This window comes from Hemitrygon akajei, chromosome 1 (genome assembly GCF_048418815.1).
Source record: "Hemitrygon akajei chromosome 1, sHemAka1.3, whole genome shotgun sequence".
Lineage (NCBI taxonomy): Eukaryota > Metazoa > Chordata > Chondrichthyes > Myliobatiformes > Dasyatidae > Hemitrygon > Hemitrygon akajei.
Genome location: NC_133124.1, coordinates 220,620,861 through 220,648,307, shown reverse-complemented (window position 1 = coordinate 220,648,307; position 27,447 = coordinate 220,620,861). Strand labels below are relative to the sequence as shown.

Genomic DNA, 27,447 nt, shown 5'->3' with positions numbered 1-27,447 from the left:
GTACCCATTGACTCAACCTCTCCATCAGCCCCTCTACATCGTCCGAGGACCAGGCCCAAACAGTAAACACAAAAGGTTCTGGAATTCATGGGACTGGAAAAAGCTGCAGAGGTTTGTAAACTCAGCGAGCTCCATCACAGGCAATGTCCTCCCCAGCATTGAGAACATCTTTAAAAGGTGACACTTCAAGAAGGCGGCATTCATCGTTAAGGACCCCCATCACCCAGGGCATCCCCTCTACCATCAGGGAGGAGGTACAGGAGCCTGAAGACACTGAGTCAATGTTTCAGGAACATTTCCTTTCCCTCCAAATGTTATGCCAATTGTTTAACCAACTCGAAGATCAATCTAACCCTTCCTTGCCACATTGCCTTCCATTTCTCTTTCATCCATGGAATTATAGTGTCATGGAAAACTACAGCATGGAAGCAGACCCTTCAGCCCATCTAGTCTGTGCTGAACCATTTAAACTGTCTAGTCCCATTGACCTGCACCTGGACCATAGCTGTCCATACCCCAAAATTCAAGTACCTATCCAAACTTCCTTTAAACGTTGAAATCAAACTCGCACTCATTATTCGTGCTGGCAGCTTGTTCCACTCTCACTACTCTCTGAGTGAAGACGTTTCCCTTCATGTTCCCCTTAAACTTTCCAGCTTTTGCCCTTAACCCTTGATCTCTGGTTCAGTGGAAAAAGCCTGCATGCGTTTACCCTATTTATACCCCATGTTCCTGTCAAATGTCCCTAATTTGAGGGGTCTATGGATGTGGACCCAAAGATCCCTCTGTTGCCCCACACTGGTAGGAATCCTGCCACTAACCCTGTACTCTGCCTTCAAGCTCAACCTTTCAAAGTGAACCACTTCCCATCTGTTTCTTCTCAACCAGGCCCTGCATCCCATTGTAACTACGACAACCTCCTAGACCATCCACAACTCCTCCAGCCTCCATGTCATCAGATTCAGACCCATTCCATTTATCACACGGACATCGAAAAGTGTCACGTGCTAACAATCAACATACCCGAAGGTGTACAAGTGCCACCACACATTCTGGTGCCAACACAGCATGCCCACAATGTTCATCAGAACAACACCAAACAGAGCAAAGTAACAAAACACCAACAGCAAAACAAACCCCGTTTCTCCCCCCTCCCCCCCCACACACAGACAATCCTCCGAACCCAGGACAGGCTTCTGGGCCTCCGGCACACTCGCAGACAACGAACCTCCGACTTCCCCCCGTGGACTTCACACTCAAGGGCACTTGTAAAACATGAATAAGGCCCATACGAGGCCATGCCTCCCTCTCCACTCCCCACCTCTCCCCTCCCCCTCCACTCCACTCCCCTCCCCTCCACTCCACTCCCCTCCCCTCCACTGTCCAACCCTCCCCTCCCCCTCCACTCCCCAACTCTCCCCTCCCCCTCCACTCCACTCCCCCTCCACTCCACTCCCCTCCCCTCCACTCCCCTCCCCTCCACTCCCCTCCCCTCCCCAGCCTGCCCCTCCCCCTCCCCTCCACTCCCCACATCTCTCATCCTCTCCCATCCCCCTCCACTCCCCAACTCTCACCTCCCCTCCACTCCCCCACCTCTCCCCTCCCTCTCCACTCCCCAACTCTCCCCTCCCCCTCCACTCCACTCCCCTCCCCTCCACTCCACTCCCCTCCCCTCCCCAGCCTTCCCCTCCCCTCCCCTCCACTCCACTCCCCTCCCCTCCCCAGCCTTCCCCTCCCCTCCCCTCCACTCCCCACATCTCACATCCTCTCCCATCCCCCTCCACTCCCCAACTCTCACCTCCCCTCCACTCCCCACCTCTCCCTTCCCTCTCCACTCCCCAGCTCTCCCCTCCCCCTCCACTCCACTCCCCTCCCCTCCACTCCACTCCCCTCCCCTCCTCAGCCTTCCCCTCCCCTCCCCTCCACTCCCCACATCTCTCATCCTCTCCCATCCCCCTCCACTCCCCAACTCACCTCCCCTCCACTCCCCACATCTCTCATCCTCTCCCATCCCCCTCCACTCCCCAACTCACCTCCCCTCCACTCCCCACCTCTCCCCTCCCTCTCCACTCCCCACCTCTCCCCTCCCCCTCCACTCCACTCCCCTCCCCTCCACTCCACTCCCCTCCCCTCCCCAGCCTTCCCCTCCCCTCCCCTCCACTCCCCACATCTCTCATCCTCTCCCATCCCCCTCCACTCCCCAACTCTCACCTCCCCTCCACTCCCCACCTCTCCCCTCCCCCTCCACTCCACTCCCCTCCCTCCCCCTCCACTCCCCCTCCACTCCCCACATCTCTCCTCCTCTCCCATCCCCCTCCACTCCCCAACTCTCACCTCCCCTCCACTCCCCACCTCTCCCCTCCCTCTCCACTCCCCACATCTCCCCTCCCCCTCCATTCCCCACCTATCCCTCCCCTCCCCCTCCATTCCCCACCTCTCCCCTCCACTCTCCACCCCACTTTCTCCACAGCTCAACTCTCCCCTCCCCCTCCACTACCCCACCCTCCCCTCCCCCTCCACTCCCCACCTCTCCCCTCCACTCCCCACCCCACCTCCTCCACTGCCCAACTCTCCCCTCACCCTCCACTTCCCACCTCTCCCCTCCCCCTCCCCTCCCCCACCTCTCCCCTCCACTCCCCACCCCACCTCCTCCACTGCCCAACTCTCCCCTCACCCTCCACTACCCCACCCCCCTCCCCCTCCACTCCACTCCCCTCCCCTCCCTCCCCAGCCTTCCCCTCCCCTCCACTCCCCACCCCTCCCCTCCCTCCCCAGCCTTCCCCTCCCCTCCAATCCCCAACCGTCCCCTCCCCCTCCACTCCCCACATCTCTCCTCCTCTCCCATCCCCCTCCACTCCCCAACTCTCACCTCCCCTCCACTCCCCACCTCTCCCCTCCCTCTCCACTCCCCACATCTCCCCTCCCCCTCCATTCCCCACCTCTCCCTCCCCTCCCCCTCCACTCCCCACATCTCCCCTCCCCCTCCACTCCCCACCCCACCTCCTCCACTGCCCAACTCTCCCCTCACCCTCCACTCCCCACCTCTCCCCTCCCCCTCCACTCCCCACATCTCCCCTCCCCCTCCATTCCCCACCTCTCCCTCCCCTCCCCACCTCTCCCCTCCACTCCCCACCCCACCTCCTCCACTACCCCACCCTCCCCTCCCCACCTCTTCCCTCCACTCCCCACCCCACCTCCTCCACTACCCCACCCTCCCCTCCCCCTCCACTCCCCACATCTCCCCTCCCCCTCCCCTCCCCACCTCTCCCCTCCACTCCGCACCCCACCTCCTCCACTGCCCAACTCTCCCCTCACCCTCCACTACCCCATCCCCCTCCCCCTCCACTCCACTCCCCTCCCCTCCACTCCCCAACCCTCCCCTCCCCCTCCACTCCCCACATCTCTCCTCCTCTCCCATCCCCCTCCACTCCCCAACTCTCACCTCCCTCCACTCCTCACCTCTCCCTTCCACACTCCCATTTCTCTCCTTCCCCCTCCCTCCCCTCCCCCTCCACTCTGAACCCCTCCCCTCCACTCCCTACCTCTCCTCCTCTACTCCCCACCCCTTTCCTCCACTCTGAATCCCTTCCCCTCCATTCTGAACTCCTCTCCTCCTCTCTCCCTCCAGCCCCCACCCCTCATACGCCAGGTGATGGTTGGATTAGACTGTTGAAGTATTATTTCTTGGCAGATGAACAGCTTAGCTAGTTGTATTTTTAAAGTTCGAAGTACTGCTAATATTAAAGTATGCATACATCATACGGCCTTGAGGTTTGTCTCCTAGCAGGCTGCCATAAACAAAGAAACCAAAAAGAACCCATTAAAATAAAGACCGTTGAATACCCAATGAGCAGAGAGGAAAAACAGGTCATGAAAACTGTAACCATGAGCAAACAAAATTCTGAATTTAAGTCCACAAAGTAAGTCTCATAGTTCAGCATTTCAGCACCTCACAGACCAGCGATCTGAATAGGCCCAGCCCTCACCTTAGGCCCCAACACCCTGACCTTCCCAATTTGTCCCAGCACCTAAACTGACGTTCAAACATTGGGTTCAATTGCCTCGATACGCAGTGAGGCCTGGACCCCACCACCTCGATTTGGCCTGTGTCCCAATCTTCCCAATTTAGCCCTGTCCAAACATCAGGTTCACGCTCCAGAATGCTCTGGAATGTTCCGCTGCTTGGACCTCGCTACCACGATTTGGCCTGTAACCAACTTTTCTGATTTGGCACAGTGCTTAAGTCTCCATCAAACATCGAGTTTTTATATACATGTAACTGCCTAGTATGCTTCCTATTGGTCACAGTATGTATGTGCACATGTTCAGTATGTCCCCTATTGATCACAATAGGTATACACAGATGTTCAATATATCCCCTGATAGTTACACCTGGATGATTCTGGAAAACTCTGGAAATTTCACCAGTGCTGCATTATTTGAATAGGGGCTTTCTGATTGGTTGACCCTTATTCACAAATTTGAATGGAATGTTTCTTATCAATGGGTATAAAAAGAGCTGACCGTGTAGTGGTGACATCTTTTTGCTGTTCTCTCTCTTCAACTACTAGACCTCTATCACTGTCCACTTTTCAATTTTTTGTTCTACTAACTTAACAAAACAACTGTGAGACAAGTTTTGTTCCTCTTTCCTGACTGCTGACAGGGCCTTGGATTAATGACATCAGAACGCACCATGACCTACCGCAAACTCCTCAAAGCGCTTGTCACACATGGTGATATACGCCAGCTTGCATCGATTCCTCTGGTCCACGTTGTTCTGGGCGTTGATGCTGCCCCTCAGTGCGTCCTCATCAGCCAGCTGCTCGTCAAGCTCTGGGGAGGAGCCTCCTGTCACCAGGGTACGGATCAGGAGCAGAATATTATCATTGAAGTACGTCTGCGGGAAGAGGCAGAGATCAAGAGCTCAAAGTTCAGAGTAAATTTATTATCAAAGACACAAACGCAAGAGCTTCTTCAGATGCTGGGTATCAATGTGCACATGTTACTCTTTATTACCAAAGTATGTACGTCACCAGATACTACCTGGAGATTCAATTTCTTGCTGGCATTCACAGTAAAACAAATAAATACAACAGAAGCAATGAAAAACTCCTCACAAAGACAGGTGAACAACTAGTGTGCAACAAACTGTGCAAATACAAACAAATAAATAGACAAATTAATAACCAATAAGACCGAGAACATGAGTTGTAGAGTCCTTTAACGTGAGTCTGTAGGTTGTGGAATCAGTTCAGAGTTGAGGTGAGTGAAGTTACCCACACCAGTTCAGCAGCCTGATGGTTGAGGGGTAATAACTATTCCTGAATGTGGTGGTGTGGGACCTGAGGCTCCTGTACCTCCTGCCCAATGGCAGCCGTGAGAAGAGAGTATGGCCTGGATGGTGGGGGTCCTTAGTGATGGATGCTGCTTTCCTGTGGCATTGCTCCTTGTAGATGCGCTCAGTGGTGGGGAGGGCTTTGCCCGTGACGGACTGGGCTGTGTCGACCACTTTCTGTAGACCTTTCCATTCCTGGCCATTGGTGTTTCCATACCAGGCTGGGATGCCACCAGCTTCCTTTGGACTTGCCGTGCGTGGTACACTAGCCTCTGAACTCAGAGCAAGAGAAGTGTAATATCTCTCCCACTCCAACTTCACTTTCTACAGCAAAGCCTGTACTTCCACACATCTCCCCAACTACCTACTTCCAGGTCAAGCAAGGCGCCATTTTAATTCCCTTCCTTGTTTAACAGTTTAAAAATGAGCGTTATTTGTCATATGTGGATCAAAACATACAGAGAAATGTGTCACTGAGAATTGATCTCACACCTTTCCGTTCCATCCCTCCTCTCCCCTGCCACCTATGCTCCCTCTCACCTGCCCTCAGCCAGTCTGAGCTCCCCAGCCACACGGCATGGAAACAGGCCTTATGGCACAACTGGTCTATGCCAACCTAAACAAATCTAATGTGTCCATTGGCCCAATCCCCCTAAACCAGGGGATCCCACACTTTTTATGACATGGAGCCTTACCATTAACTGAGGGGTCCATGTACCCCAGGTTGGGAAACCCTGCTTGAATCCTTTCCTATCCATGTGCCAGTCCAAGTATCTGTTAAGATTTGTTAATACACCTGCCCAATCCACTTCCTCTGGCAGCTCTTTCCCCAAATCAGCGGTGGCAGAACACTGCATTCCCAATGGCCATAGGATTGATTTCAACGGCACAAAACCACTGTGCCAGGCCAATGGCTTTTGGGACCACCTGGTAAAGGAAGCCATTGAAATAAAACTGGAGGAAAAGAATTTTAACAAAGACAAAAGTCTTGTTCTAAGTAAGAACTGGAATTCGACTGTAAACACGGTGGGAGAACAGAAATCTTATTGGGTGAGCTCTAACTAATCAGGAGGGCCGGACTATGGGGGTATAAATACCACTGGACTAGACATGCCCAGGCATCATCCCTGAGGAAGATGGCAGAGTTTGTCATGGAAATGTCTGTTATAATTGATACCTGTGTCCGATTTCTTTTCATTCTTTTAAGCTTAATGGCATCTTTCCTGGGCCAGGGAATGGAGGTTGGAGGCCCAGAGGTGGCCTGCCCTGGAGATGGAGGTCTGTCTGTGTGTGTGAATTGAATTGACTTTATTTCTTACATCCTTCACATACATGAGGAAAAAAATCTTTGCGTTACATCTCCATCTAAATGTGCAATGTGCAAACATAGTAATTTATAATAAATAGAACAATCAATGTAACAGAAATACACTCAAATCAGCGTGAGTTCATCAGTCTGATGGCCTGGTGGAGGAAGCTGTCCCGGAGCCTGTTGGTCCTGGCTTTTATGCTGCGGTACCGTTTCCCGGATGGTAGCAGCTGGAGTAGATTGTGGTTGGGGTGACTCGAGTCCCCAATAACCCTACAGGCCCTTTTATCACACCTGTCTTTGTAAACGTCCTGAATCATGGGAAGTTCACAACTACAGATGCGCTGGGCTGTCCGCACCACTCTCTGCAGAGTCCTGCCATTAAGGGAGGTACAGTTCCCATACCAGGCAGTGATGCAGCCATTCAGGATGCTCTCAATTGTGCCCCTGTAGAAAGTTCTTAGGATTTGGAGGCCCATACCAAACTTCCTCAACCGTCTGAGGTGAAAGAGGCGCTGTTGTGCCTTTTTCACCCCACAGCTGGTGTGTACAGACCACGTGAGGTCCTCGGTGATGTGGATGCTGAGGAACTTAAAGCTGTTCACCCTCTCAACCCCAGATCCATTGATGTCAATAGGAGTTAGCCCATCTCCATTCCTCCTGAAATCCATAACCAGCTCCTTTGTTTTTGCAACATTGAGGGAGAGGTTGTTTTCTTGACACCACTGTGTCAGATTAGGCCGATCAATGCAGTGGGTGTATGGGAGGGTGAGAAAGTGGCTTGCTTTGTTGTTGTTTTGTTATTATTTGTTTGTTCTGCTGAACTTTATGGGCATCCTATGTTGGAGCTGGAGTGTGTGCTAACAGTTGTGGGCTGCCCCCAGCACATGTTGTGTTGGCTGCTAATACAAATAATACATTTCACTACATGCTTCAATGTACGTGTGATAAAGGAATGAATCGGAACCTGACCAAAATGGAATTCAATACTCCAAATGCACCCTCACCAACACCTTGTACATCTGCAAAATAATTTTCCAACTTCCACCCTCATTGCCCTGACTGACGAAGGCCAGTGAGCCAGGGTCTTCTTCACTATTGGTCAGACTGGTTGGACTCACCATGCACGTCAGAGAGTTCAGGATGCTGAAGGCAAACACACATCCACTGGCGTAAGGCTTGGTGAGATACAGATCGGTGTCTGGGTCATCTCGGTCTTCCTGGTCCAGAAAGTAGACGTTCGATTGGTGAACTGTAATTAAAGAGGGGGCAGAGAGTCAGAGAACTCCGCCACGGACAGTCCCAAGCTTGGCTGTGATAGGAGGAGGGTTGGGCATGGAGCTAGCAACCCCACCCCGTAAAAACCCAGAGCTACAGAAACGCCAACAGAAGCTCCAAAGCATCAGAGAGGAAGGATCTTAGAACATAGAACATAGAAATCTACAGCAAATCACAGGTCCTCGTGAAGACCATATAACCTACTCTAGAAACTGTCTAGAATTTCCCTACCACTTAGTCCTCTATTTTACTAAGCTCCATGTACCTATCTAAGAGTCTCTTGAAAGACTCTATTGTATCTGCCTCTATCACTGCCACTGGCAGTGCATTCCACTCACCCACCACTCCCTTCTATTTTCTCTTCCAGGTCATTTATGAAAATCGCAAAGATGAGGGGTTCCAGAACAGATCCCTGCGGAACACCACTGGTCACCAACCTCCATGCAGAATACGAACCATCTACAACCACCCTTGTCTTCTGTGGGCAAGCCAGTTCTGGATCCACAAAGCAAGGTCTCCTTGGATCCCATGCCTCCTTAATCTCTGAATGAGCCTAGCATGGGGAACTTTATCAAATGCCTTACTGAAATCCATATACACTACATCCACTGCTCTACCTTCATCAATGTGTTTTGTTACATCCTTAAAGAATTCTGTCAGGCTCATAAGGCACGACCTGCCCTTGACAAAGCCATGCTGACTGTCCCTAATCAGGTTATGTCTCTCCAAGTGCTCATAAATCCTGCTTCTCAGGATCTTCTACAACAATTTGCCCCCCACTGAATTAAGACTCACTGGTCCATAATTTCCTGGGTTATCTCTACTCCCTTTCTTGAACAAGGGAACAATATTCTCAACCCTCCAATCCTCCGGTACTTCCCCCGTCCCTATTGATGATGCAAAGATTATCACCAGAGGCTCAGCAATCTCCTCTCTCGCTTCCCACAGTAGCCTGGGGTATATACTGTCTGGACCCAGCAACTTATCCAACTTCATGCTTTTCAAAAGCTCCAGCACATCCTCTTTCTTAATGTCTACATGCTCAAACGTTTCAGTCCACTGTAAGTCATCCCTACAATCGCCAAGGTCTTTTCCCTGGTGAATACTGAAGCAAAGTATTCATTCAGTACCTCTGCTACCTCCTCCGACTCCATGCACACATTTCCACTGTCACACCTGATTGGTCCTATTCTCACACAGCTCATCCTCTTGCTCTTCACATACTTGTAGAATGCCTTGGGAGTTTTCCTTAATCCTGCTCACCAAGGCCTTCTCTTGGCCCCTTCTAGCTCTCCTAATGCCTTTCTTAAGCTCCTCCCTAGCACCCTTGCAATTTTCTAGAGCTCTAACAGTACCTACTGTCTTGAACATTTTGTAAGCTTTTCTTGTCTTCTTACTAGATTTTCAACATACTTTGTACACCATGGTTCTATAACTCTACCCTGCCTCAATGGAACGTACCTTTGCAGAACACCATGCAAATGTTCCCTGAGCATTTGCCACAGTTCTGCCGTCTATTTCCCTGAGAATATCTGCTCCCAATTTATGCTCCCAAGTTTCTGACTAACAGCATCATATTTCCCCCTACCCCAATTAAATGTTTTCCCAAATTGTCTGTTCCTATCCCTCTCCAGCGCTATGGTGAAGGAGATAGAATTGTGATCACTACCTCCAAAGTGCTCTCCCACCAAGGGATCTGACACCTGACCAGGTTCATTTCCCAACAACAGATCAAGTACAGCCTCTCCTTTAGTTGGTTTATCTACATATTGCACCAGGAAACCTTCCTGAACACACCTAACAAACTCCACCCCATCCAAACACCTTGCTTTAAGGAGATACTGGTCAATATTAGGAAAGTTGAAATAACCATCACAACAGCCCTATTTTTATTGCACCGTTCCAGAATCTGCCTCCCTATCTGCTCCCTGATGTCTCTGTTACTATTGGGGGGGTCTATAAAAAAATACCCAGTAGAGTTATTGCCCCCTTCCTGTTTCTGACTTCCACCCACACTGACTCAGTAGACAATCCCTCCACGACTTCCTCCCTTTCTGCAGCCGTGATACTATCCCTGATTAGCAGTGCCATCTCTTTTTCCTCCCTCCCAGTCCCTTTCAAAGCATCTAAAGCACTCAGCAGCCAATCCCGCTGCTGAGACATCCAAGCCTCTGTAATGTAATGTACAGTCTAGTCCCACCAAACCCCTGAGATTGGGCTGTCCCAGCCCAGCCCCAGTTTGTGTAGATGCTGCGTAATTTGCTGCCCTGTTGCAACTCAGCCACGAAATAACAGACAGCACTCTGCATACGATTAAAGGAAGTATATTTACTACTGAAAGCGTAGTAAAGAAAAGAAAGAAAAAACAAAAAGGGCCCATTATAATTAAACAGTCAAATGTGCACAGGCTGGAGCTCAGCTCTTCCTGAAGTCATATTCACTGATCCTCGGCTGACTGCGGAACCTTGCTCCACTGAATCACGTTCCCCCACTGGGCGAAATCATACATCGGGTTCTGTCCAACGCCAATCCCGCTCACATTCCAAAGCACCCGTTATCTGTAACTAATCTCTAACCCAGGCACTGCTGCTACAGAAAGAGCATTATGTTAGCAGTGAAACCTTTACCAGGTGTACAGTACCAATATGTATCACAGTCTCTGGCTGCTCACTCTCCCATTCAAGAATATTCTGTAACCGCTCAGAGACATCCTGGACCCGAGCACCCGGGAGGCAACACACTATCCTGGCATCTCTTTTGCTGCCGCAGTATCTCCTATCTGTCCCCATAACTATTGCTCCGCCTCACTCCACCCAACCCTTCTGAGGCTCAGAGACAAGCACAGTGCTGTGGGTTTGGCTGCTGCTGCCTTGCTCATCTCACTCAGCAGTCTTCACCTCGACCTTCAACCCCCTCAGCAGTCTTCACCTCGACCTCCATCCCCTCAGCAGTCTTCACCTCGACCTCCATCCCCCTCAGCAGTCTTCACCTCGACCATCCCCTCAGCAGTCTTCACCTCGACCTCCATCCCCCTCAGCAGTCTTCACCTCGACCATCCCCTCAGCAGTCTTCACCTCGACCTTCCCCTCAGCAGTCTTCACCTTGACCTTCAACCCCTCAGCAGTCTTCACCTCGACCTCCATCCCCCTCAGCAGTCTTCACCTCGACCATCCCCTCAGCAGTCTTCACCTTGACCTTCAACCCCTCAGCAGTCTTCACCTTGACCTTCAACCCCTCAGCAGTCTTCACCTCGACCATCCCCTCAGCAGTCTTCACCTCGACCTTCAACCCCTCAGCAGTCTTCACCTCGACCTTCATCCCCCTCAGCAGTCTTCACCTTGACCTTCATCCCCCTCAGCAGTCTTCACCTCGACCTTCATCCCCCTCAGCAGTCTTCACCTCGACCTTCAACCCCTCAGCAGTCTTCACCTTGACCTTCAACCCCTCAGCAGTCTTCACCTCGACCTTCAACCCCTCAGCAGTCTTCACCTTGACCTTCAACCCCTCAGCAGTCTTCACCTCGACCTTCAACCCCTTCAGCAGTCTTCACCTCGACCTCCATCCCCCTCAGCAGTCTTCACCTCGACCTCCATCCCCTCAGCAGTCTTCACCTCGACCTTCAACCCCTCAGCAGTCTTCACCTCAACCTTCAACCGCTCAGCAGTCTTCATCTTGACCTTCAACCCCTCAGCAGTCTTCACCTCAACCTTCAACCCCTCAGCAGTCTTCACCTCGACCTTCATCCCCCTCAGCAGTCTTCACCTTGACCTTCAACCCCTCAGCAGTCTTCACCTCGACCTTCATCCCCCTCAGCAGTCTTCACCTTGACCTTCAACCCCTCAGCAGTCTTCACCTCGACCTTCAACCCCTCAGCAGTCTTCACCTTGACCTTCAACCCCTCAGCAGTCTTCACCTCGACCTTCAACCCCTCAGCAGTCTTCACCTTGACCTTCAACCCCTCAGCAGTCTTCACCTCGACCTTCATCCCCCTCAGCAGTCTTCACCTTGACCTTCAACCCCTCAGCAGTCTTCACCTCGACCTTCATCCCCCTCAGCAGTCTTCACCTTGACCTTCAACCCCTCAGCAGTCTTCACCTCAACCTTCAACCCCTTCAGCAGTCTTCACCTCGACCTTCATCCCCCTCAGCAGTCTTCACCTTGACCTTCATCTCACTCAGCAGTCTTCACCTCGACCTTCATCCCCTCAGCAGTCTTCATCTTGACCTTCATCCCCCTCAGCAGTCTTCACCCTGACCTTCATCCCCCTCAGCAGTCTTCACCTCGACCTTCAACCCCTCAGCAGTCTTCACCTCGACCTTCATCCCCTCAGCAGTCTTCACCTCGACCTTCAACCCCTCAGCAGTCTTCACCTCGACCTTCAACCCCTCAGCAGTCTTCACCTCGACCATCCCCTCAGCAGTCTTCACCTCGACCTTCAACCCCTTCAGCAGTCTTCACCTTGACCTTCAACCCCCTCAGCAGTCTTCACCTCGACCTTCAACCCCTTCAGCAGTCTTCACCTCGACCTTCAACCCCTCAGCAGTCTTCACCTCGACCTTCATCTCACTCAGCAGTCTTCACCTCGACCTTCACCTGGAATACGTATGAGGTGGTGTGGTGAAAGTGGAAGCCACAGGACTGATCAGCCTTCACTAGCCCAGGCCAGGGGACTCTGGCGAGCAGCCGTCAGCAGCCTGTGCCCCAGTAGTGGTGATGGGCTTGAGAAGCAGAAAAATTGGGTGAGAGAGATGGAAGAAGGATAGGGAATCACCCTGGGAAATGGTGACTCAGGGTCCTAGGCTGAAGGGATTGTTCCACGTGTTACTTAGAGATACAGCACAGTAACTGGCCCCTCTGGCCCGACCAGCCCACGTTGCCCAATTACGCCTTTGTGGCCAATTAACCCGTATGGAAAGTAAGAGGAAACCCGCATGGTCACGGGAGGAACATACAAGCATCCTGCAGACTGTGCTGTCACGGGGAGAGTGTACAAACTCTTGAATAGACCTCTCGTGCAATAAAGATGGAATTTGGACCTCACGATCTCCCTCGCACCTTGCTGCGTGCCTGCACTGCTCTTTCTCTGCAAGGGGAACTCCTTATAGTCTATGTTCTGTGATCAATCTGCTCTATGGCTACCTAAATGCAGCAATGTTTGGATATAATAACAATAAAATGTAAATAACAAAATTGTAATGAAATTAATAATACAACTGTACCATCATGTATCTCATAACCAATCACCACTCACTGAGATAACCACAGTGTTCTGACCGAGGAGCAGAAAGGGAACCGTGAGGGGATGAAACGATGTAAACTACAACTGGTGATAGATTTTGTAATTCTAAACCAAGCCAGCAGAAAAGCGGAAATCTTTTATGTTGTTATATTGACTACAAGAAAGCATTTGATTCTTTCCCATCACACAGTCACGATTAATAGAAGCTCTTAATATATATAAACTACACCCAGTACTTGTGAAATTCCTACAAAATCTGATATAGCATTGGTGTACTATAATTAACCGATTAACAATCGAGAATGAACAACCATTGTTATCAAAATAAACCGAGCAATTTTCCGGAGCAACTCTCTAAACCTACTATGGTTCTGTATAGCTTCAAACTCGCCCTATAATTCACTGAATCAAACAAAAATAGTGTATCAAATCAGACACAACCAAACAAATTATACCTTGACACATCTTCTATACACAGACTATTTGAAACCAAGCAAGGGAGGAGATTGCTGAGCATCTGGTGATGATCTTTCTGTCATCAATAGGGACAGGCGAAGTACCGGAAGATTTGATAGTTGCAAATGTTGTTTCCTTGTTCAAGAAAAGGAGTAGAGATAATCCAGGAAATGGTGGGCAAGTTGTTGGAGAAGATCCTGAGAAGCAGGATTTATGAACATTTGGAGAGACATAATCTGATTAGGGATAGTCAGCATGGCTTTGTCAAGAGCAGGTCATGCCTTATGAACCTGATTGAGTTTTTTGAGGATGTGACTAAACACATTGATGAAGGTAGAGCAGTGGATGTAGTGCATACGGATTTCAGTAAGGCATTTGATAAGGTTCCCCATGCAAGGCTCATTCTGAAATTAAGAAGGCATGGGATCCAAGGAGACCTTGCTTTGTGGATCCAGAATTGGTTTGCCCACAGAAGGCAAAGTGTGGTTATAGATGATTCGTATTCTGCATGGAGGACAGTGACGTGTTCCACGGGATCTATTTCTAGGACCCGTCCTCTATGTGATTTTTATAAATGACCTGGATGAAGAAGGAGAAGGGTGGGTTAGTAAGTTTTCTGATGACACAAAGGTTGGGGGTGTTGTGGATAGTGTGGAGGGCTGTCAGAGGTTACAGCGGGACATTGATAGGATGCAAAACTGGGCTGAGAAGTGGCAGATGGAAACCCAGGTAAGTGTGAAGTAGTTCATTTTGGTGAATCAAATTTGAAGACAGAAAATAATATTAATGGTAAGACTCTCAGTAATGTGGAGGATCAGAGAGATCTTGGGGTCCGAGTCCATAGGACACTCAAAGCTACTGAACAGGATGACAGTGTTGTTAAGAAGGCATACGGTGTGTTGGCCTTCATCAACCATAGGATTGAGTTCAAGAGCCATGAGGTAATGTTACAGCTATACAAGACCTTAGTTAAACCCCATTTGGAGTACTGTGTTCAGTTCTGGTCACCTCACTACAGGAAGGATGTGGATACTATAGAGAGAGTGCAGAGGAGATTTACAAGGATGTTGCCTGGATTGGGGAGCATGCCTTATGAGAATAGGTTGAGTGAACTTGGCCTTTACTCCATGGAGCGACAGAAGATGAGAAGTATATAAGATGATGAGAGGCATTGATCATGTGGATACCCAGAGGCTTTTTTCCAGGGCTGAAATGGCTAACATGAGGGGACATATTTTTATGGTGCTTGGAAGTAGGTACAAGAGGGATGTCAGGGGTAAGTTTTTTACACAGATTAGTGAGTGCATGGAATGCACTGCTAGTGATGGTGGTTGAGGCGGATACAATCGGGTCTTTTAAGAGACTCTTAGATAGGTACATGGAGCTTAGTAAAATAGAGGGCTCTGCGGTAGGGAATGCTAGGCAGTTTCTAGAGTAGGTTTCATGGTTGGCACAACATTGTGGGCTGAAGGGCCTGTAACGTGCTGTAGATTTCTATGATCTATGTTCTATGTTCATATGCTCCTTCATCAGTAAAGCTAAAGCAATGAATTCAAATACTAGAACTATTTCGAAGGATACGAATATGAACTTTGGACTGGATAAGTGCAGAACATTAAACATACAGAAAGGTGCAACAGAGCCAATAGAATACAAAACAGAGCAGCGAGGTTCAATATAACCGACAGATGAATGTGAAATATACCAGTATCTGGGATATCAACAAGCAAAGAAAACAGATCACAGTGCAATAAGGAGAAAACTTTCAACAGCATTTACTTCAAAGCAAGGAAATCTGCCAATCAATAGTAAAAATATAACAAAGGCAATAAATAATTTCGCTATATGAACGTATTCTTTTGGCATATTATCTTAGTCCAAAACAATTCTGTAAAATTTACAAAGAAAAATAAGAACTGAAATACAAATTTCATGAAACACTATGTACACTCAGCCACACCTTGATTAACACTACCTGGGACAGAAGGGGAAGAGGATTTACACAACAGTCTGATAAAGCTTCTGAGGATATACTTTCAACAGTGAAAACAGGATTCAGTACTCCATGTAAATCTGATAAGAAGTATTCACCACTAAACTTAAACGAAAGTACAACCTAGAAAAATAAAGAAATGATCACTACAGTTAACCAATGGAAGAGCATGGCTCTCCAGAGGAGACATCCCCATGAGCTGAACAGACTAGCTGTCGATAAGGAAGCGTTGTACGCCTGGCTCAGGGTTGGAGAACTCTCAGAAACAGAGGGGTTGCCTGTGGCGACACTTGACCAGGTAGTGAACATGAAAAATGATCAAAATACATAATAAAAGAACAAAGAATTCAAGATGATAAATGCAAAAAATGCCAGGAGAAACCAGAAACAATCCAACACAATACAGGATCCTGTAGCAGTTTAACTCAATCTGATTACCTACACAGGCACAATCAAGCAGCAAGCATCTTTTACCAAAATCTTGCTTTGAAATACAAGCTCATAAATGACATCTTATTATAAATGCAAGCCTGATCCAGCTTTAAAATTCAGAGGCCAACAAATTATATTTGACTGATCCATTATTACAGATAGGACAATCCATAATAACAGTCCTGATATAATATTACAGGATAAACAAGCAAGAATATTTCACTTGACAGATACAGCCGTTCCAAACACACATAACATACAGAAATCAGTAAGTAAAAACCACCAGAGAGATACAGAATTAAAAGAGGAAATTGAAAGACTATGGAATGTAAACAAGATATACATTGTCCTGATAGTAATGTCAACAGCTGGTGTTATCCCAAAGGTCCTGCACAATAGCATTAGCAATAAGGCCCACACAGGACATGCAGAACAAAGTTTTCCAATACCTCAAATCATGTGAACAACACCAAGCCAATTACCAACCCTTGGAGCATCAGACATAACTGGAGAAGAGGCACCAAGCTGCTGCTGAGGCCCAGATCAAAACAGCCAGTGAATGATAGTCTATACTCGAGGGGCTGAACAGCCACCTCCTGCTCCTACACTTCTCTAGTGTGAGAAGCACAGCAGTCCCTCCACATACAGGAAGATCCCATCCCACCTGAGCCAGTCAGGTAACCAACACGAAAGCTTTGATCCTAGTTCACTGGGGAATGAACGTTGAGAGAGGGGAAGAGTAACATCTTCAACTTCAATCTTAATTGCCATTCAACCGTACACATGAATACAGCCAAACAAAACAGTGCTACTCTGGAGTCAAGGTGCAAAACACAGGACCAACAGTCATACACAGCACAAAGCACATATAATTACAAAAGCAAAAACACAGAGTCACAAAAGAAATATTATCCCAAGTCATTGAGTCATCACTAAGGTTCATGGGCTGTTATACTGAAACCACATTTCTGTAAGAACAAGCACACAGCCGTGGACGAATGCAACCCAGCTAGCTGCTTCTCTCCTCTGAGGCGTCTGAAGACAGACAGCCATAGTTCCCACTGCTTCATAGTATCCATCTGGACTGTGAACCCAGCCCTTAGTGTGGGATTTCAACTAACCAGCCTCCAGATAGGGAGCTCGAACCCACCACACCCCACAGGCTCCAGCAGAACCCAGCAAGAGCCACAAATTATTTGGGAGAAGCAGAGAGGAACTGGGAGGAGGTTAAATGTTGAACCAAGGAATTGATTGCGGACTTCAGGAAGGGGAAGTCGAGGGAACACACACCAGTCCTCATCGAGGGGTCAGCAGTGGAAATGGTGAGCAGTTTCGAGTTCCTTGGTGTCAACATACTGATGCAATTACAAAGAAGGCACCACAGTAGCTATATTTCATTATGAGTTTAAGGACCTTGGTATGTCACTGAAAACACCCATAAATTGCTACAGATGTACTGTGGAGAGTTTGGTATGAGCTCCATCGTGGGCACTAGTCTCCCCAGCATTGAGGACGTCTTCAAAAGGTGATGCCTCAAGAGGATGGTATATACCATTAACAACCCCTTCACCCAGGACATGCCCTCTTCGCATTAATAGCCTAGGGGAGAAGGTACAGGAGCCTGAGGACACACACTCTTCCCCTCCGCCATCAGAGAGGAGGTACAGGAGCCTGAGGACACACACTCTTCCCCTCCGCCATCAGATTTCTGAATGAACAGTGAACCCATGAGCACTTCCTCAATATTTTGCTCTCTTTTTTACTTATTTTTATATTTCTTATTGTACATACAGTACTTATGATCTGTATTGCACTGTTCTGCTGCTGCAAAACAATAAATTGCATGACGTACAATAGATAGTCAGAGGCTTTTCCCAGGGCTGAAATGGTTAACACGAGAGGGCACAGCTTTAAGGTGCTTGGATGTAGGTACAGAGGAGATGTCAGGGGTAAGTTTTTTACGCAGAGAGTGGTGAGTGTGTGGAATGGGCTGCCGGCGGTGGTGGTGAAGGCGGATACGATAGGATCTTTTGAGAGACTCCTGGACAGGTACATGGAGCTTAGAAAAATAGAGGGCCATGGGTAACCCTAGGTAATTTCTAAAGTAAGTACACGTTCAGCACAGCATTGTGGGCTGAAGGGCCTGTATTGTGCTGTAGGTTTTCTATGTTTCTATACAGTGTGTCAGCAATAATAAACCTGATTCTGAAAGGAGACTGAATAAATGCATTCCTTACCGAGTGAAGTAATGATAGGGACTCTGTAATGATATCTGTCAACTGAGGCACACGTATCCGTATTGGCCGAGAAGTTTACTACAACAGCAGAGAACAATAAGTTAACAACAGTGTGACCTTGGTCAGGCCCAGTGTCGGCCAGCAGTCCCGTACTCGGACGTGTGCAGGGGTGATGAGCCGGCCGGAACGGTCCCTGACCAGGTAGCCTTTCCTGTGGCAGTGCGATGTGTTACACCTGCCTGGATACACTCAGTTTTTAACACTCTTCTGCGGCAAACACCCTGTTATTCCCTCCCACAGTGTGACCCTCCCTCAGTACCACCCCTCCCACAGTGTGACTCTCCCTCAGTACCACCCCTCCCACAGTGTGACCCTCCCTCAGTACCACCCCTCCCAGAGTGTGCCCCTCCCATTCTGTTCAAAGGGATCAACCCAAGTCCACTCAGCACTCCGTTATCGGACCCACAGGCACTGCGCAGGTGAATCCTCCCGTGTCGGCCCCAGTGGGGCCTGATCTCTGCTGTAGTGTGGTACCAGTTCTGTTTCGATGATGTGACCGCTCTGTTTACAGATGTACAGAAACCTGTCTGCCATAAGGTGAGTACCAGAAATACTGGAACCACAACAGGCCAGGCAGCATCTGTGGAGGGTGGGCCAGCTGAATTTTAAGCCTTTGTTTTATTTATTTAGAAATACAGCACAGTGGCAGGTCTCTCTGGCCCAAGGAACGCGTGCTGCCCAGTTACACCAAAGTAACCAATTAACCTTTTAACCCCTGCGACTTTGGAATGTGAAAGCCGGCAGAGGTTTCCGAGGAATCCCACGCGTTCATGGGGAGAATGTACAAACTCGTTCCAGTCAGAGGCGGGAATGAAATCTGGGTGTCTGGCACTGTAATAGAGGTACGCTAACCACTACATTACTGTGCTGAGTGAGGTCTATTCCCCAGTTTCACACACCCACTTGTTTCTGATGCCAAGAGTATACAGCCTTCTGTGTATTTGAACCTAGTGAGCATTTAATTCAACGTTAGCATTCGTTTCGAGAGCACTACAGAACGTGATGCACAGGCTTTATAAGGCATTGGTCAGAGTGAAAGCCCATTTGGAGTATTGTGCAGGGAGAACATTCAAACTCTTACAGACATTAGCAGGCAATGGAGCACCTCGTCACTACAGCTTAGCAACACCATGACCACTTCGCACTAAAATAAACTTTTCTTTTGGTCTAATTGTGTTTTCTTGTAAAAATGTGTCTAATTGTTCGTTGTGAATGCTGCTTCCCTGACGCTCTGTGCCTGCGATGTTGCTCTAAGTTTTTCATTGCAGCTGTACACACGTAGACTTGTGTAGATGACAATAGCGCAGTACTGCTGCCACAAAACAACACATTTCACTACCTACGCTTACTGGTCACTTTACCGGACACCCCTTTACCTAATAAAGTGGCCTTGAGTAGAAGTGGTAGAGGTAGATTCGGTATTGTCATTTAAAGCAAAATTGGATAGGTATCTGGACAGGAAAGGAATGGAGGGTTATGGGCTGAGTGCAGGTCAGTGGGACTAGGTGAGAGTAAGCGTTCGGCATGGACTAGAAGGGCCGAGATGGCCTGTTTCCGTGCTGTAATTGTTATATGAGTGTATGTTCGTGGTCTTCTGCTGCTGTGGCCCATCCACTTCGGGTTTGACGTGATTCAGAGATGCTCTCTATACTTCACTGTTTGTTACATGTCGTTATTTGAGTTACTGTCACCTTCCTGTCAGCTTGAACCACTCTGGCCGTTTTCCTTTGACCTCTCTCATTAGCAAGGTGTTTTCACCCATGAACCGGATATTTTTTGTTTTTCACACCACTCTCTGAAAACTCTAGAGACTGTTGTGTGAAAATCCCAGGAGATCATCAGTTTCTGAGATACTCAAACCACCCCATCTGGCACCAACAATCATTCCACAGCCAAAGTCACTTAGATCACATTCCTTCCCCACTCTGATGTTTGGTCTGAACATTTTGACCATGGGACACCACGGCAGCATGGTGGTCAGTGTGACCCTGTTACAGCCCGGGGTGTCAGAGTTCAGAGTTCAGAGTTCAATTCTGCTGTCATCTGTAAGGAATCTGTACGTCCTCCCTGTGGAATGCATGGGTTTCCTCCGGGTGCTCCAGTTTCCTCCCACGGTCCAAAGGTGCACCAGGACATTGTAAATTGTCACATGATTAGGTTAGAGTTGTCAGGGGTTCTGGGGTGGCAACGCTCAAAGGGCCGGGAGAGCCGTATGTCTGAAATAAAAACAGCAACATGCATTGAGTTGCTGCCAGTGGATTGGCCGGTAAAGTGACCACTGCGTGTTTGTGAGTGATTCTGATTTCCCCTCCGCTCAGGGGGACACCCTTGCCCTGGGGCATGCAGAGGAGGCAGCAGGAAATGAAGTGGCTGTAACCAGCCCACTCCCGCGTCTGTTACTCGAGCTGCCCGGGCAGATGCGGAACCGTTGAGATACGTACCTACGGACTTTGTCGCTGGGACGTTGGAGCTCTTGATCTTCTCAAAGAGCATGGCCTTTAGGTTGAGGGTGGCCAGGATACACTCTTTGTCCTCCAGGCTCTTCTCTTCGAAGTGGATCCGATTGGAGGAGATGACCACAGTCATGTCACAGGTAGCGATGTTGGCTGCCTTCAGGTCAGCTCGACAGAGCGGCGATCCCTGTACCGATCAGCGAGAGGTTACCGCCATGGGAGAGGGGGAAGCAGGGGGTTAAAGGAGAGGGGACCATCTCAAACTCAGCCTGCTTCACCACTCGCCAATCCTTTGCAGCATAGGAGGGCCATTCGGCCCGTTGGGTCTGGGGAAGCTCAACTGCCCGCCCTACTCCACCGCTGCAGCCGACACCAGCAGAGTAAGATCCCACTGACAAATTGCGGACAGGCTGCTGGGCACGAACTCACTGCTAATGAGCTATTGGGCACCCAAGGGTATCTGACTTCAATGCCCCCATCCACGAGGTGGCAACAACACTACAGCATTGCCTCAGTCTTGCACCCTCAATTGGGTCTTGTTCACAGGATGAGGACCCTTGGGTGGGGTCTCATGTTACAACAGCCCGACATGGGGGGGGGGGGGGGTCATCCTGGGCTTGGTGAGGGATGCAGCCCCCTCTCAGAATTGAAATTTTATTAATCTCAGAATTGAATACTATTGTGAGTGAAGTGTGAATTTGTATCCTCTGTCCAATGGGAGAGAGAGAAGAGAGAATTTGTAATCTGTCCAGTGGGAGGGGGAGAGGAGAGAACGTCCAGGGTGGGTGACGTCTTTGATTATACTGGCTGCTTTAGGTTTTAGGGTGCAAGTTTATGATGAGCGATAGAGACCCAACCCCCCCTCAGAATTGGAATAGGTTTATTATCGTCAGTGAAAATCTTGCCTTGCACAGTATCGGTACAGATCAGATTGTTACACAGTGCGCCCAGGTGGAACAAGGTGAAAGTACCCACCGGAAGGATGAAGACCTTGGGAAAGTTACAGATGGTTTCCCATTCCTTGGTGACATACTCCAGGGACACCACGAACACGATAGCCTTGAGCTCCTTGTAGGTGAAGCTGCTGGCACGCAGAGGCATCACAAAGTTGCGCAGGCCGATCGCAGGGAACTTGGGCTCGCTGAAGATGCAGACGATGACGTGGTTCGACAGCTGCAGGCGCGATACCGCGGCACGGCTCTGGGGAGGGAAGCGGACACGATCTGTACCCGGCACCGCAGGGTCAAGGCCCACAGCAGAGTGCTGGAATGCCCAAGGCCACTCTGTCTCTTCGGGATGTCAGCTACCTTCAGGGTACCAACCACACAGGGGTGGCCTTACTGAGCTTTATAAAATCACAAGGGGCATAGTTTTAAACCTGTGCCCTCAAGTATTAGACTCCCCTACCCAGGGGTTAAGACTGTGACCATCCACATCTCCACAGTCTTTACGCCAAGGTAGAGGAGTCCAAAACTAAAGGGTGGAGATTTTGAGTTGGAAAGGGGGACGATTTAGACCATAAACCATAAGAGATGGGAGCAGAATTAGTCCATTTAGTCCATCGAGTCGGCTCTGCTATTCCATCAAGGCTGGTTTATTTTCCCTCTCAACCCCATTCTCTTGCCTTCTCCCTGTAACCTTTGATGCCCTTTCTAGACAACCTCAGCCTTAAATATAGCCCAAGACCTGGCTGCCTGGCTTCCCATGGAGAACCTCAGGGGTAGGTGAATTTAGGGAAAACCTAAGGGGTAGGTGAATTTAGAGAGAACCTCAGGGGTAGGTGAATTTAGGGAGAACCTCAGGGGTAGGTGAATTTAGAGAGAACCTCAGGGGTAGGTGAATTTAGGGAAAACCTAAGGGGTAGGTGAATTTAGAGAGAACCTCAGGGGTAGGTGAATTTAGGGAGAACCTCAGGGGTAGGTGAATTTAGGGAGAACCTAAGGGGTAGGTGAATTTAGAGAGAACCTCAGGGGTAGGTGAATTTAGAGAGAACCTAAGGGGCAGTGTCTTCACCCAGAAGGTAGTGGGCATCTAGAACATGCGGTCAAGAGGAATTGGTTGAGGCAGGTTCATTGAGGACTTGGATTGGAAAGGTTTGGTCCAAACGCTCGCAAATGGGAAAACTGGATGTCCACCAGTAAACAGTGGGCATCTCCGGCCAAGGTACTCACCAGGGTCACCTCCGTGATAGCCCTGGGCGGACACCAGTGGAACATTCCAGTGGAATCCAGGCTCACCTTCTCCCTGGCCAACATAGAATCGATTCTGTGGAGACAGAAACTCAGGGAGACACTGACCGGGGCATGGGAATCGCGTGGGGGTGGCAGGGAGAAGTAAGCACATTCCGTTTCTCAGGTTCTGTGAGGCAGGAACGTCTTACAGAGGAGAGGGAGATGGGGAGAGGTTCTCGGAGGGGGACCTGGAACTGGGCAGCTGAGGCACACCAAATGCCATTGACAGAGCATAGCGGATGTGGGGGAGTGACGCGTGGCTGCAATTGACAGAGTGTAGGGGAGGGAGGGGTGTGAGGTGTGGCTGTCATTGACAGGGGGTAGGGGAGGGAGGGGTGTGAGGTGTGGCTGTCATTGACAGGGGGTAGGGGAGGGAGGGGTGTGAGGTGTGGCTGTCATTGACAGGGGGTAGGGGAGAGAGGGGTGTGAGGTGTGGCTGCCATTGACAGGGGGTAGGGGAGGGAAGGGTGTGAGGTGTGGCTGCCATTGACAGGGGGTAGGGGAGGGAAGGGTGTGAGGTGTGGCTGTCATTGACAGGGGGTAGGGGATGGAGGGGTGTGAGGTGTGGCTGCCATTGACAGGGGGTAGGGGAGGGAGGGGTGTGAGGTGTGGCTGCCGTTGACAGGGGGTAGGGGAGGGAGTGGTGTGAGATGCGGCCAATTGAAAGGAAGGCTGAAACAGTGAACTGCAGAGTTTAGAAGGATGCAAAGAAGTTACGGAATTGGAGTGAAATGGTGGTAAAATGTAGGGAGGGGGAATTCTCAGGATCTTAAATCAATCCCAGGCATCTCATTCCGAACAACTTGGGCACACACCTAGCTCGAAGGCAAGGCTCGGGGATCACAGAAAGCCCAGGAACACATTCTTCTCAGGGGCCGCCACCCTGGGGCATCCTCACATCCCAGAAACACCCCAACCCCAGAGACAACCCAACCCCAGGGACACTCCAACACCAGAGACAATCCAACACCAGAGACATACCAACCCCAGAGACGCCCAAACACCAGAGACACACCAATACTAGAGACAATCCAACACCAGAGACAATCCAACACCAGAGACACACCAACCCCAGAGACGCCCCAACACCAGAGACACACCAATACTAGAGACAATCCAACACCAGAGACAATCCAACACCAGAGACACACCAACCCCAGAGACCATCCGAACCAGAGACACGCCAATACTAGAGACAATCCAACACCAGAGACACTCCAACACCAGAGACACACCAACCCCAGAGACAATCCAACACCAGAGACACACCAACACCAGAGACACCTCAACACCAGAGACACACCAACCCCAGACACAATCCAACACCAGAGACACACCAACCCCAGAGACGCCCCAACACCAGAGACACACCAACCCTAGAGACAATCCAGCACCAGAGACACTCCAACCCCAGAGACGCCCCAACACCAGAGACACACCAACCCCAGAGACAATCCAACACCAGAGACACTCCAACCCCAGAGACACCTCAACACCAGAGACACACCAACCCCAGAGACAATCCAACACCAGAGACACTCCAACCTCAGAGACAATCCAACTTCAGGGACAATCCAACACCAGAGACACCCCAATCCCAGAGACAATCCAACACCAGAGACACATCAACACCAGAGACACCTCAACACCAGAGACACACCAACCCCAGACACAATCCAACACCAGAGACACATCAACCCCAGAGACAATCCAACACCAGAGACATCCAACCCCAGAGACAATCCAACTTCAGGGACAATCCAACACCAGAGACAACCCAATCCCAGAGACAACCCAACCCCAGAGACAATCCAACACCAGAGACAATCCAACACCAGAGACACTCCAACACCAGGGACAATCCAACACCAGGGACAATCCAACACCAGAGACACACCAACACCAGAGACACTCCAACCCCAGAGACAATCCAACAACAGAGACACTCCAACACCAGAGACACACCAACTCTGGAGACAATCCAACACCAGAGACACTCCAACATCAGAGACACACCAACTCTGGAGACAATCCAACACCCGAGACACTCCAACACCAGAGACACTCCAACCCCAGAGACACCTCAACTCCAGAGACACACCAACCCCAGAGACGCCCCAACACCAGAGACACACCAACCCTAGAGACAATCCAGCACCAGAGACACTCCAACCCCAGAGACGCCCCAACACCAGAGACACACCAACCCCAGAGACACCTCAACACCAGAGACACACCAACCCCAGACACAATCCAACACCAGAGACACATCAACCCCAGAGACAATCCAACACCAGAGACATCCAACCCCAGAGACAATCCAACTTCAGGGACAATCCAACACCAGAGACAACCCAATCCCAGAGACAATCCAACACCAGAGACAATCCAACACCAGAGACACTCCAACACCAGGGACAATCCAACACCAGGGACAATCCAACACCAGAGACACACCAACACCAGAGACACTCCAACCCCAGAGACAATCCAACACCAGAGACACTCCAACACCAGAGACACACCAACTCTGGAGACAATCCAACACCAGAGACACTCCAACATCAGAGACACACCAACTCTGGAGACAATCCAACACCCGAGACACTCCAACACCAGAGACACTCCAACCCCAGAGACACCTCAACACCAGAGACACACCAACCCCAGAGACGCCCCAACACGAGACACTCCAACCCCCGAGACACCTCAACACCAGAGACACACCAACCCTAGAGACAATCCAGCACCAGAGACACTCCAACCCCAGAGACGCCCCAACACCAGAGACACACCAACCCCAGAGACAATCCAACACCAGAGACACTCCAACCCCAGAGACACCTCAACACCAGAGACACACCAACCCCAGAGACAATCCAACACCAGAGACACTCCAACCTCAGAGACAATCCAACTTCAGGGACAATCCAACACCAGAGACACCCCAATCCCAGAGACAATCCAACACCAGAGACACATCAACACCAGAGACAATCCAACACCAGAGACACACCAACCCCAGAGACAATCCAACCCCAGAGACAATCCAACACCAGAGACACTCCAACACCAGAGACACACCAACCCCAGAGACAATCCAACACCAGAGACACTACAACACCAGAGACACACCAACCCCAGAGACGCCCCAATACCAGAGACATTCCAACCCCAGGGACACCTCAACACCAGAGACACACCAACCCCAGAGACGCCCCAACACGAGACACTCCAACCCCCGAGACACCTCAACACCAGAGACACACCAACCCCAGAGACAATCCAACACCAGAGACACTCCAACCCCAGAGACACCTCAACACCAGAGACACCTCAACACCAGAGACAATCCAACACCAGAGACACCCCAATCCCAGAGACACACCAACCCCAGAGACAATCCAACACCAAAGACACTCCAACCCCAGAGACACCTCAACACCAGAGACACACCAACCCCAGAGACAATCCAACTTCAGGGACAATCCAACACCAGAGACACCCCAATCCCAGAGACAATCCAACACCAGAGACACATCAACACCAGAGACAATTCAACACCAGAGACACACCAACACCAGAGACGCCCCAACACCAGAGACAATCCAACCCCAGAGATGCCCCAACACCAGAGACACACCAACCCCAGAGACAATCCAACACCAGAGACACACCAACCCCAGAGACAATCCAACTTCAAGGACAATCCAACACCAGAGACACCCCAATCCCAGACACAATCCAACACCAGAGACACCTCAACACCAGAGACACACCAACACCAGAGAGACACCAACACCAGAGACACCCCAACACCAGGGACAATCCAACCGCAGAGACACACCAACCCCAGAGACACCCCAACACCAGAGACATACCAACACTAGAGATGCCCCAACACCAGAGACAATCCAACACCAGAGACACACCAACACCAGAGACACTCCAACCCCAGAGACACCTCAACATCAGAGAGACACCAACCCCAGAGACAATCTAAAACCAGAGACGCCCCAACACCAGAGACACACCAACACCAGAGACAATCCAACACCAGAGACACTCCAACCCCAGAGACACCTCAACACCAGAGACACACCAACCCCAGAGACAATCCAACACCAGAGACACACCAACCCCAGAGACAATCCAACTTCAGGGACAATCCAACACAAGAGACACCCCAGTCCCAGAGACAATCCAACACCAGAGACACACCAACACCAGAGACACCCCAACACCAGAGCCACCCCAACAACATTGATGCCCCAACACCAGAGACACCCCAACACCAGAGACACACCAACACCAGAGACACCCCAACACCAGAGACACACCAACACCAGAGACGCCCCAACACCAGAGACAATCCAACACCAGAGACACACCAACACCAGAGACACCCCAACACCAGAGAC

General features: G+C 50.1%; 1 protein-coding gene across 1 annotated transcript in view; it reads right to left on the bottom strand.

Annotated features, from left to right (window-relative positions):
• The window catches only part of LOC140729554 (calcium-activated potassium channel subunit alpha-1-like), a 533,167-nt gene that overhangs the window by 70,810 nt on the left and 434,910 nt on the right, over positions 1-27,447 (bottom strand). The window contains exons 20-25 of the mRNA XM_073049474.1: positions 22,967-23,060; positions 21,771-21,995; positions 20,784-20,982; positions 18,283-18,360; positions 7,769-7,899; positions 4,706-4,900 (exon numbers count right to left, since the gene is read on the bottom strand). Coding sequence (XP_072905575.1) covers positions 4,706-4,900; positions 7,769-7,899; positions 18,283-18,360; positions 20,784-20,982; positions 21,771-21,995; positions 22,967-23,060 — 922 coding nt within the window. The remainder of the gene's footprint in view (positions 1-4,705; positions 4,901-7,768; positions 7,900-18,282; positions 18,361-20,783; positions 20,983-21,770; positions 21,996-22,966; positions 23,061-27,447) is intronic.